Genomic DNA, 13,558 nt, shown 5'->3' on the forward strand with positions numbered 1-13,558 from the left:
TTAGAGGTATTCTTACCTGAACTCAAAACTTAATTTCATAAATTTGTTTACGACTTGCTGATAATCTGTTCTGTAAACTTTGCCTCGGATATCTCTCCCTTTTGGACACTTATGTTCCTTTTCTGATGTTTTATTCTTCTTGTTGGGCTGTCACTTGAATGTGAGTATGTGTATGATTGATCTCCCTATCTGTTCCAATCTTGCTCCTAATTCTCTATTTCTGTTTCTACCTTTGCTTTGAAGTCTTTGTTCCTTCTGCTAATGTCAGTTCATTAGATTGCCCTTTTAGTTTGTAATCGAATTTCATCCTTCCACTGATTGTTAACTCCAACTGCGTTTGTTTCTCCATTTCCATATTAGCTATCTTTAACCCTTTTTAAAATAGTTCTTACTGCGGGCCAGACCTTCAAGCTCAGAATGAAAAAAGACAATTTGAATGGAAGTACCAAAAAAAAGGCACTAGAAGTCACGTTTAAAAAAAACGAAGTTGCAGACCAAAAAATGATGACTTCAATAGGTAGAAAACCTCAATAGTAAAGAAAGAAAAGCGTTAAAGGAGACAGGGACCTTTTTTAAAGAAGGAGAACAAGAAACTGCTGAATGAATATGAAATGTTCATGTAATTTAAGTTTTGTAAGTTGTCTAAATGTTCCCACTTTTTCTGAGAGCAATGAATGCAGATAGAGGTTTGCTACTTTAAGTAGCTGTACCTAAATGCATATTAATATTTTACTCTGCATTCGGGTACATTTTCTTTGCTCTTCTGATTTGCAACTTCTATTCTGCATGCATGATTCTATAGTTATGACTCACTCCATGTTTTGGCCTCAGTCCCTTTATAACATGTTAGTATCTCTTGTATTTAAAAATGTAAAGACTGACATTTATAGAAAGTCTTTCATGACAATTGGATGTCTCAAAGTACTTTACAACAAATAAAGTACTTTTGCAGTGTAGTCATTGTAGTAATGTGGAAATGTGTCAGCTAATTTGCACACAGCAAATTCCTATAAATAGCCTTGTGATAATGACCAGATAATCTGTTTTTGTGATGTTGACTGAGGAATACATATTGGCCAGAACTCTGGAGATAACAATCCTGACCTCTCTTGAAATATTGCCATCGGATCTTTTACACAAACCCTCGCGAGCAGATGGGGCCTTGGTTTAATGTCTATTCTAAAAGGCAGTACCACTGATGGCAGAGCACGCTTTCATCACTATACCAAAGTGTTACTGTGCAGTGCATGCCATCTGTTATGTTATTTATGTTACTCTTCTCTGATGCTGCCACAGATGACCATGATAAAAAAATGGCTCGTTCTTTGCTGTGCATATAATCACAGTTTTTGGGATATTTATTTGATATCACAAAGCAACTACGTAAATTGAAATGACGCGCTTATGTTTATAGGCAAGCCCTAGAGTGGGTCTTCATGACTCAAGCAAGAACCACCTACTAAACTACCACTGACAATGTTTTGAATCAACCGTAAATATATGAATTTGATCAAAAATGCATATTTTGTATTTGAAACGATCATCATTGATAACCACATCATGCTTTTTACTCTCCCTTTTTCTCAGCCCGGATAGAGCAACACAGGCAGGTGCATAATAGGTTGATAGAGAGTTCTAGAGAAGATGTGTGCTCTGATGTGGCATGTGGCACTGGATTGAAACATTTTATTTTTCTCCATGGAAAACAGATTTAAAATCATCTATCAACTTTCTGCTATGCAATCCCAATTTACTACAAGACACCCAAATTTACTACATCCCAGTTCTTGGTTGTTTTCTTTCCTTCCTGTCATGGCCATTAGCCCTGTTTACTCCCATTCACTTTGTCTCCATTGAGCCTTGACTTATATCCCATCTTTGGCTTCATGCCGTGTGCTCCTCACCAAGAGCTCATAGTTTCTCTCAGCTCATTTTCTCTTCTATCATATATAGATGTCAACCCTCCTTGTTCCTAGTAAATCCAAACTCTTTTTAGGCCCACAGTTGTATTTCTTTCTCCTCTTATAGTGGCTTCTGGACTTGCCAGTGCTGCTTAGGGCAGAGGTTCCAGATCTATTGCTCCTGCTTTAAAGTAGATAAAACAAAAATTAAGTCAATAAGTAAAGGAATGTGAAAGCAAACTGAAGGGAAGATAAACTTTGAATGAGCATGAGTCGGGGGTCAGAAGGGAAGGAGAGGCAGACTGAAAAACAAATTTTACGAAATGTGCATTTGAGAATTGGAACAAATATAGCACTGGAAACAATTATTAAATAGGAAAGAATTTTTTATCAAATTGTCCATGAAAATATTACGAGGCCAGCGAGAACATATTGCTCTTTTTAAAGATGTTATAATTGTGACAGCAAAGCATTTTAGCAGTTTATGTGGAGTATGGTGATACTGGAGCATGTTTGGGTGTTATAGAATGGGGATTTATAGTCATTAAGGAGTTCTTTTTAAAAATGTTGAAGGGATGAGTTAGTAAGCAAGCTCTGTTATTCAGATATAAATTCAAAACAACTTATACTGATAGAATGAACTTCAGTACATGTTCATCCTCAGCCAACTATGGACAGATTTCATGGTTGCTAATATTAGTAGCCAGTGAACACCGGGACAAGACAGTAGCCTCATCATTGCTGCACAAACATACTAAAAACTATACCAGACAACAAAGCCATTGATAAAAGTTGAATTTCCTATACATTTTTAGAGGAAACAATATAGATTGTAAGGATATACATTTATATAAAAAGAACTGTATCAATAATTTTTGAATGCTCTAACTGTTCCACTTGTGAAGGATAGCTGCGTAACTAACCTGTGTGTATTTGGAAGAAACATTACATTAAACAATTTGTAGCAAACTATTTGTTACATTTCTAAAGTCAAGTTCTAATGGATGTGATTTTTAAAAAAAATTATACTGTTATGTAATATTGACTACAATGTTTTGTTAATATTGCAAAATATTTTAACTGTGTAGGAAAATGTAAACCAATGTATTATCTTTCAGAGTACCTTTAAGTTCAAATCGGAGAGTGACATCCACCTTGCGGAACACCATAAACAAGTTTTATATGATGGGAAGCTGGCTAGTAGCATTGCCTTTACTTATAATGCCAAAGCTACTGATGCACAGCTTTGCCTCGAGTCATCGCCAAAGGAAAACCCCTCAATTTTTGTACATTCTCCACATGCACTAATGCTGCAGGTTAGCATTAAAATCTTATGCTTATGTGATTTCCACAAACAGAAGTTGCTGAAGAAACTCAGCAGGTCTGGTGGCATCTATAGAGAGAAAAGCAGTTAACTTTTCGATTCCAATAATTCTCTTCTTCAGAACACAAACCTACTGGATTTCTCCACTTCGTTTTTATTTCAGATCTTCAGCATTTGCAGTACTTTGCTTTTATTTGATTTCTACAGATCTCTGATTGACAAGTTAATTATGAGTTTGACTGTGATGAATTCTGTAATGAAATTTCATGTAACAAAAAGTTTGCTTTCTTTACTGTGATTTTATAACTGAATATAATACATTATGGAATGTTGCTGGTTTTCTTCTCGGAAATATGTAAATACAGTTACATTGGGAAATTTCATGTTGCCAAAATCAACTGATACTTTTTTCCAGTTTATTAGGCTGTGAGAATTATTTTGTGCTTATTTATAACTTAGCAGTAGCTTACAATAAGGCACATTGAAGCCATAACATTTGTTTTCAGGAAAGCAATGCTTGGATTCGTCTCTGTTGATCTTTCTTTTGAGGTCCAACATCTCTTGAGCTCATAGAGTGTCTGTTAATCACAACAAAGTATCACTTATGAGCTGACCACCTGCAAAGTACTTGAGAATGGCCTAATTTCATCTTGCCAACATGCTTTGCAGAGGGTGGAAGCACTGCCAGACACCCAATATTTCCCTTCCATCCTCCCATTTGTACAAGTCAAGGTGATCAAAAGTTAATGTGGTCTGAAATAGCATGAATTTTTGTGTTTAGTATTTTCATTAACCATGACCCATCATTTGTCAAATGAGCCTTTGAAATTTGCTGTTGTTGCCGGACTTCGCATACTGCACCCAGACCTGCCACTCTGTATGCTGTTAATTTTCTGTCAAGAAATTACTTAAGTTTTCAAAGTCTTCCCAATGTCATAGAAATATACAGCACGGAAACAGACCCTTCAGCCTGACTTGTCCATGCTGACCATGTTTTCTAAGTTGAGCTTGCCCCGTCTGCCTTTGTTTCGCCCATATCCCTCTAAACCTTCCCTATCCATGTACCTGCCCAAATATCTTAAATGTTGTAATTGTACCCGTCTCTGCCTGTGGCAGCTCATTTTGTACACATACTACCTTCTGTGTGAAAACGTTTATCCCTCTGGTCCCTTTTAAATCTTTTCCCTCCCACTTTTAAACCTATGCGCTTAGTTTTGGGCTCCCCTACCCTGGGGGGAAAAGCTTGGCTATTCACCTTATCCAAGCCTTTTGTGATTTTATAAATGTCTGTAAGGTCACCTTTCAGCCTCCTATGCTCGGGTGCTAAAAGTCCCATGGTATTCAGGTTCTCCTTCTAAATCAGACCTTCCCAGTGTTGGTAATATCCTTGTAAATCCTTTTTGCACACTTTCCAGTTTAATAACATCCTTTCTATAGCAAGGTGACCAGAATTGTAGGGAGTACTCCAAATGTGGCCTTACCAATGTCTTGTACAGCTGTAATGTGATGTTTCAACTCATGTACTCAGTACTCTGACTGATGAAGGCAAGCATGCTAAACCCCTTCTTCACCAACCTGTCTACTTGTGATAACAAGGTGTAGAGCTGGGTGAACACAGCAGGCCAAATAGTATCAGAGGAGCAGGAAGGCTGACGTTTTGGGCCTAGACCACCTATGATTCCACTTTCAAGGCATTATATACCTGCACTCCCTCAGACTCTCTGCTCGACAATGCTCCCCAGGACACTACCATTATCTAATAAGAAACAAAACCAGAAATTTCTGGATTAGCCCAACAGGCCTGGCAGCATCTGTGGAGAGAAAACAGAATCAACATTTCAGTTCATAGAACATAGAACATAGAAAAATACAGCGAATTCCAGTGACCTTTCCTCAGAACCCTGGACCAGAAATGTTAACTCTTAATATTTCTCTACAGATGCTGCCAGACCTGCTGGTAGCAATTTGTTTTTGTTTCTGATTTCTAGCATCCACGGTTCTTTCGGTTTTTATTATCTGTGTACCAAAATGCAACACCTTGCATTTATCTGAATTAAATTGAATTAAGGTCATAGGGATTACCTACCTCTAAAACCTTAAAATGCATAAGGGTAGATAAATCTAAGACATTCAGCACCTCCCCTTCTGTGATGTGGACTGTTTTCAAGACATTCGCTATTTATTTCCCCCAGTTCCTCAGCATCCATGTCTTTCTCCACAGTAAATACTGTTACAAAATATTTGATTAGTATCTTGTATATTTCCACACATAGAGGGCCACGTTGATCTTTAAGGGGCCCTATTCTGGCTAGTTATTCTTTTTGCCCTGTACATACTTTGGCAATCTCTTTGGATTCTCCTTCACATTACCTGTCAAAGCTATCACACATCCCCTATGCCCTCCTGAGTTACCTCTTAAGTGTACTCCTGCACTTCCTGTACTCCTCAAGGTATTCACTTGGTCCCAGCTACCAGTACTTGTCTCACGCCTCCTTTGTTTGCTTGACCAGATCCTCGATGTCACCAGTCTCTAGAAATATTAGAGTTAATGTTTCGGGTCCAGGGTTCTGAGGAAGGGTCACTGGAATTGAAATGTTGATTCTGATTTCTCTCCAAAGATGCTGCCAGACTGTTGAGCTAATCCAACAATTTCTGTTTTTGTTATCCAGTGTTTCCTCCTCCTTCAAGCCTTGTCCTTCACATTTGACAGGAACATGTTGGCCCTGAACCTCATTATCTTGCTTTTGAAAGCCACCTGCTTGCCAAACGTCCCTTTACCTGTGAACTGCCACCCCCAATCAACTTTAGAAATTCCTGTCTAATACCATCAAAATTGGCCTTGCTTCAGTTTAGAACTTTAACTCGTGGACCGCGCTGCCCTGTTCCATTACTATTTTAAAACTGACAGAATTATGATCATTGGTGCCAAAGTGATCCTTCACTGACACCTCAGTCATTTGCCCTGCCTTATTAGTTTTGCCCCTTCTCTAGTAGGGTCATCTACGTATCAGTTGGGAAGTTCTTCCTGAATGCACTTAACAAATTCCTCCCCATTTAAGCCCTGATCACAAGGCAGTCCCAGCCTATGTTTGTTAAGTTAAAATAGCCTATAATTACCATCCTTCTGTTCTTACAGCTATTTGTGATCTCCGTACATACTTGCTCTTCAAATTCCTGCTGACTATTGGAGGGCCTCCTTATAGTACAATTCCATCAAAGTGATCATCTCCTTATTTCTGTCCACTCATATAGCTTCATTGGATGATCCCTCAGGATTATCTGGTCTAAGTACTGCTATGTAGTGATATTTTTGCTCCCTTCACATCTCTTAATGAGTTAATCCAGGGCCGAGTGTGTGTACTTTCTAGCAGAATTTTCTGATGGGCACCTCTTTGGTAAATTTGCAGGGGCATAAGGTGATGCACCCCATTTGTGCCTTCACATGTCATTTGCATTGCATGTACAAAACGCTAGTGCGGCCTCATTTGGAATATTGCGTGCAGTTCTGGTTGCCCCATTACAGGAAGGATGTGGAAACATTGGAAAAGGTGCAGAGGAGATTTGCTAGGAAGTTGCCTCGTCTGGACCGCAGGCCCTAAGAAGAAAGGCTGAGGGACTTGGGTCTGCTGTCATTAGAGAGAAGAAGGCTAAAAGGGGGTTTAATAGAGACATACAAGATGATCAGAGGATTAGATAGGGTGGACAGTGAGATTCTTTTTCTGAGGATGATGACTCCAGCTTGTACAAGGGGCATAGCTACAAATTGAGGGGTGGTAGATTTAAGACAAATGTCAGAGGCAGGTTCTTTACTCAGAGAGTGGTAAGGGCGTGGAACACCCTGCCTGCCAATGTAGTTAACTGAGCCACATTAAGGGCATTTAAACAGTCCTTGGATAAGCATATGGATAATGATGGGATAGTGTAGGGGAGGGGCTTAGATTAGTTCACAGGTCGGCGCAACGTCGAGGGCCGAAGGGCCTGTTCTGCGCTGTATTGCTCTATGTTCTATGTATCCTTCTCCCTCTTGAAGTAGAACCGTTAGGGAATTAATGTTTTCCGGATGGATTTTGAATGACTAGATTTGAATTTGTTTGAGGACATACCATGGAGGATGTATGAGAGCAGTGCATTTAATATAATCTAATAACTCATAGCTAGGCTTTAGCTTCGGTTCCATAAATAAGACTGGCCACATAAGTAAAAGCCTATGGGATCCATGTCAAGGAAGCAAGTTAGATCCAAATTTGGCTTCAAGGCAGGCATAAAGGATAATCATTGATGGTTGTATTTTGTGACTGTAAGGCTGTTTCAGATGGGTTACACGTAACTTAGTACCAGGCTCCTTGCTTTTTCTGGTATACATCAACCACATGGATTTGAATGTAGGGGTTATCAAGTCATGATCATAAAGAAAGATTGGACAGGCTAGCTTGTTTTCTTTGGAACAGAAGTAGCTGAGTTGAGTCCTAGTTCAAGTTTTGAAAATTATGCAGTGGGTAGATAGCATGGTGGCAATGCTGAAAACAACAACCCATGATAATACTTGATAACTAATGTATATGCGATACTTGTGGCAAATTTTGCCACTTATATATTGGCTTTTTAGACTATTAGCCAAAAGTTTACTATCTGTAATAACCCTACCTCCAATGGATTTCATTTGCTGTGTAATTTTGTGCAGATGGGAAGGATGCTGATGATGGCAAAGGACTAGTTAGCGTATATAGGAAAGCCTATTCTGCTTAGTTAAGAGTTGGGATTCATAAGCAGCAAGTATCTTAGTGTAATAAATAGGTTTACAGGGGAAAGCTTTTTTGTCAGGGGATGGATGGATCTGAAGCTCACTGAAGGATGGTAAATGCTTGAATCCCTCTGAATGTGTAACATGTGTTTGGACACACATGTTGTGCTGTAATTAAAAAGGTTATGACCCAAAAGCTGGAATATTGGAGCAGGCTGGCCATGTGCACAATGTGTATGATTTCTTTGATTTATTCCTCCCAGAATTTCAGTGACATGATTCAAGTTTGTGTGCCATCACAGTGCTGTGATAATTTTGCCCAAGTAAGCTATAATGTTTTAATATTTGATCATTTCAGAAATGAGATGTAGGATTCCTTGTTTTAGAAGAAATAATTTTTTTTGTTGTGTTCTGCTTTGCTTTAGGATGTAAAAGCTATTGTGACTCACTCGATTCACAGTGCAATCCACTCTGTTGGTGGCATTCAGGTTCTTTTCCCACTTTTTGCACAGTTGGACTGCCATCAGCCAAATGACAATCAACTAGAGACAACAGTTTGGTAAGTATTAGATGAAAACTGTGCTTGTACAAAGTTTCACTGGTTAAAATGGAAGTTCTGGGAAAATGTCTTAATGTCATGCTTCCTTCAATGAAGTAACATATTGTTTTGCTATGAATACATTAAATGACATAGTACTTGGGGCTTTAACTGTATTAAATATATCTTCATCTTAGTCCTTTAAGGAACTGACAGGAAAATCAGAAATACACATCAGCAACATGTCTATACTGCCTTTAAACTGCGTAAGATTTCTAAGGTTGCTCACAGGAGAGGTGTAAAACTAAATTTGACATGGAGCTGCTTCAGCGAATAATAAGGCAGATAATTAAAAGCTAGATTAAAGCAGGTAGGTTTTAAAGGGAACAGAGAGACCATGAATTTTAGAGAAGAATTCCAGAATTTAGGGCCTTGGGAGCTGAGAGCATTGCCACCAATGGTACAGCGATTAAACTTTGCCATGAGCCAGAAGCCAAAGCTGAAGCGCAGATATCTGGAGGGATTGTTCGACTTGAAGAGATTACAGAGATAGGAAAAAACATGGTTATAGAATGAAATGGAAATAATTGAAATTTTAAAATTGTCGCATTGCTTAACTGGGAGCTAGTGTAGATTGGCAGACAAATGTGATGGCTGTATGGGACTTTGTGCAAATTTAGAATTAATTGACAGGTTTTGATTATGTCAAATCTAGAGAGGGGAACAAAAGCACAGCATTGGAAAGCATTGGAATTGTTATGTACAAGTGGCAATAGGTTCTGGTGAGCCAAGGAGCTGAGGCAGTGGTGCGATCACATCTTAAATAACTTAAAATTAGATTTTGTGTGCCAGACATACACAATGGAGAATATTACACTAATTAAGGGTTGAATCAGTTGTTCGGTGCTTTTTATCGCCTTTATGCATTGGATTTTTTTTTGTTTGGATTGCCTCACAAAATTCCTTAGCTAAGAATGTGCCCACAAAATGGAGTGCAACTTTGACCCATGAACCACAGTTGACCCCATGTTTTATGCTGGCTTATTCCCTGGGAACTACAAAAATAATTCCAAAAGTCACAGGTCCCTACACATCCTCCCACTTCAAATATTTATACAGTTGTTTTCCCTTTCACCACTCTCTGTAACATATAATTATGATGCAGCTAAACTAACATTTGTATCATTGGCCACTAGTTTTGACCACAAGTTCATTTTTTTTATAAACCTTCATTGTAAAATAACATCTTTACATAGCTCTTTGTCTTTTTGCCAGGAGATGCACAAAATGTGGTGATTATGTCTTGTTAATCAAGTGATTAATTAAGGATGGAAGCTGGGAGAGACGTGGAGCTATGTTTCTCTTGTTTATTTTAGCTACCATGCAGCCTTTTATTGCCAGTGTTCAGAATATCTCCTTATGTCTACTGAAGGCCATGGAATGGATATAAAAGGTTACGTAAGTGTACTTACACTCGAGGAACAACAGCATTTCAAGGAGTTGGCTCACCATCACTTTCTCCAGAATAAGTCGGGAATGAGCAACAGATGCTGATTATCCCAACGAAGCTATTGTCCATGAAGGAATGCAAGAAAATCATGGTCCATTTAAGAATTAATGACTTGTGCAGAATGTACTTGAGAAACTGGCATCTATACCAATGGGCAGTACTGCATGAGTGATACTCTTTGGGTTACTAAGCCAAATTGGCATAAAGTCAAACAAATTAGAGAGTTAATTTAGTGACAGATTTTTTTTAATGTAGAAAGCTTGTTAAACAAACTAATGACATGAAAATAATTGTGATTGACCATTCCATATTAATTGTTAAGTGAACAATAATTACAAAATGAATGTACCAGGACTTACAACATTTGAAAAAGGCATAACAAAATGGACGAGGAGGAGGAGTGACCTTGGTGTAACGCTGCTACTGGAGACACTACAGACTCTTTAACTTGATATTAGTTAACATACAGTTCAGAATAACATCAACAGGGTTGGTTTGATTCCCGCTCCCTCTGAGATATTTTTAAGAACTTGCCTCCTAGCCCTGTTCCTGTAGTGTTGGCAAACCATTAATGTTTTAAAAACTGAAAAGCATACTGAGCTATGAGAAAGCTGAAGCATAAGCATGTAATGAACCAAGGACTTCCTTCAGTCGGAGCGCACGTAAATGAATAAATGCATGAATTGTGAAGTAGTTGCTAAAACTCATAGCATGATTGAACAAGTCAGCATGGTTATTTGAAAGGGACATTGATTTTGCTTATGTAGGGTAGGTAAAGAGGAGACAATAAATGTAGGACTGAATCTTAGGTTTTTTTTGTCAAGTGTCAGTTTTGTAGTTTCATTGAGGATTTCTCACCACACATCCTAGTGCAATCTTTCACTGCATCTTACCAAATTCACCTCACTAATTACCTAACTCGCCTCTAAGATACCCATCTTGCCCAATTCCAGCCTCATTCTATGACTCATCATTCATTGAAGTCACCATTCTCACTGGATATCTGCCAAAAGTCTAGCGTCCCTGATGCCCACGCTAAACATAAAAAGTTGCTGTGCAACCGGAGGAGTAGCCTCAAAGGACAGACGTTCTGAAGATGTCAGAGAAGGAGAAAATGGCGCTGTAGTTTTATGACGCTATCTTGGTCAATGGAATAGTCTGGAGGAACGCAGTTCTCTTCATGGAGGATTGGCGGATGAGGTGATGCCATTGGATCCTGGCAGGTGGCAGGTTATTTGGAGGCCATCAGCCTAGACAGTGCTGTATCTGTGGCTTGGAGGATTGGCGAACAATGCTGCAAGAAGATCTCTTACCTTGTCCAAACTCAAGATAAGTGCCACACTCTTCTTTCTGAAACCTCACATTCACCACATCTTTGCCACTGACCCACCTCCCACTAAGTCTTATGGTCTGCACGCACTATCACAATATCTGCCCATCTTCATTCATGTTTTTTCCGAAATCCTCTGCCCCAACTGGCCTATGACTGGCTGCCTACTCACTTGCCTGGGATAATTCATCACATTTTGGTCACCTGCACCAGTGCTAACAGCTATGCTATCCACCTACACCTCAACCAATCTCTCCCCTTCTCCTATTACAGGGAGAAACAGCCCATACCTAGGCAGAAGGAGATACTGTGGGTCGAGGGCTATCTGGCATTAGGCCCCTCAGCCACCATGTGAAGAGAATCCTTTCCTTCACAGGAGATGTCCATGATGCCAAAACATGTATGTCTTGCCAATTAAGTATGTATCAATTTTGATTCCACTGCAGCTCTTACATTGAATAACACTGAAGGTCAGATCATTGCACAACACTTCTTACCATCGGATGTGCCACCTTCTTTCCTTTGAGTCTTGTGTATGCCAGTGGAATGACCACAACCCCAGCAGAGAAACTGACAGCTCCACCAGAAACCACCTCCTCGACCTCCGAGGAAGAGTTCCAAAGCCTCACAAAAAGCATAGCCAAGGCTTCCTCCTGCACTCCCCCACCAGCTCAAATACTGACGTTTTGGTGGGAACGTAATTTTTACAACATTTGGGAGCCTTAGCTGATGAGTACATCATTGCGACAACTCTGCAATTGACCTTAGAAGAAAACTTCTAGTTGCTGGCACTGAGAATGCTGCTGGAGATCATCCACCTACCGAGCGCCAGTCAGGGGAGGACCCTGTGGTGTTGAACAAACGTTTACTCAGATGACCCTTCTACTCAAGGAGATTGGACAGTGCCTGGAGGCCCCCAATTAGAGGAGGCTTGGTCTTCTACTTCCGCTCTGTCTGCCCTTATCTGATCTATGGAAGTTAAATTTAGGAGCAGACCCTCCTGGGATCATCCCGCAAAACCTCCAAGGCAAACACGATCCTTTACCTGTTCATTTGAATCCCTGAATGTAACAGCTATCATGATGCCTAAACATGTCCACACAGAGTGTACCATGGCGCGATATTTGTGCTGAGAGCCTGCGGCATCATGTAGAAGCAAAATGAACAAGGCATATATAGGACAGTGGGTTCAGCTGGCGCCCTTTTGATCAACCGTCGCTATTCTTTCTCTGGCTTCTGTGCGCAAAAGTGTTAGTCTTGAATGATATGGTCAGCAATATCTGGGGTACAGAGGAGTATTGCATTTGGAGACAATGTGGTAAGTCTTTCACCTGTGCATTACAGGGTTCCGTTTGTAATGTGTTGCCCTTTAGATGGCTTCACATTGGTGGATCTTAAAACCCCTCCCTCACAGATCAGGACACTTGTCCTATGCCTTCAGGATTTTGTTGTGGCCATTTTCTTTCCCACTGCACAATTTTTTATTTCTAACACAATGAAAGGCAGCAACAGACATGCTTTGAGCAGTGGTTTCTAGCCTCAGTCTTTACATAAGTTTCTGGTATCTGATCCAATACGCCTTGCATAAAGATGTCCTAGCTCTTTCCTGAGGACTACTGACCAGCAAGGCAAACTGCTCAGTTGAGTGCTTGTGTGAATAGACAAAGCAGGGGTGCTGTCAGCATCCAGGTAGATGCTAAATGAGTGAGTGCTAACAGAGCTAGCTAGCAGCCCTACTATACAACTTTAGATGCAACTTGATCAAATCCATGAGCTAACTCCCTGTTCCTCTGTGCAAAATGTCATTATAGTAGCATTTTGATGCCAGTTTCCAGAGTATCCTGAAATGCAAGTCTAAACTCTGAGTATTCTGTAAGTATATTGTGAAGGACATGAGGATCCTGAGGTGTTGGCAATTATTGGAGACTAATGTTCGTGGATAAGTGATGCATGTGGATGTTGCCCATGGATCGTGCCCTGAAATCTTCTGCATGGTGAACAACATGGAGGCTCTTCATATTCGGCTGTGAGCTGAAATCGCCAGATACCTGTTCTGACTTCCACGTCAAGAACATTTTGCATCTGGTTTGCTTGCAGTGTTGTGTAACACAATGCTTTGTATACATGATGCAAGTTGAGCAATTAATAAGGTAATTAACAAGCAATGGTCCACTTAATTGGCAAGTTGCTGCTGCCTTGCAAGAAACTCACCTT

General features: G+C 39.9%; 1 protein-coding gene across 1 annotated transcript in view; it reads left to right on the plus strand.

The window, feature by feature from the left end:
* Positions 1 to 13,558, plus strand: part of nbeaa (neurobeachin a) — an 828,675-nt gene that overhangs the window by 113,316 nt on the left and 701,801 nt on the right. Inside the window, exons 10-11 of the mRNA XM_059646713.1 lie at positions 3,020 to 3,217; positions 8,392 to 8,525. Coding sequence (XP_059502696.1) covers positions 3,020 to 3,217; positions 8,392 to 8,525 — 332 coding nt within the window. The remainder of the gene's footprint in view (positions 1 to 3,019; positions 3,218 to 8,391; positions 8,526 to 13,558) is intronic.

This window comes from Stegostoma tigrinum, chromosome 6 (genome assembly GCF_030684315.1).
Source record: "Stegostoma tigrinum isolate sSteTig4 chromosome 6, sSteTig4.hap1, whole genome shotgun sequence".
Taxonomy (NCBI): domain Eukaryota; kingdom Metazoa; phylum Chordata; class Chondrichthyes; order Orectolobiformes; family Stegostomatidae; genus Stegostoma; species Stegostoma tigrinum.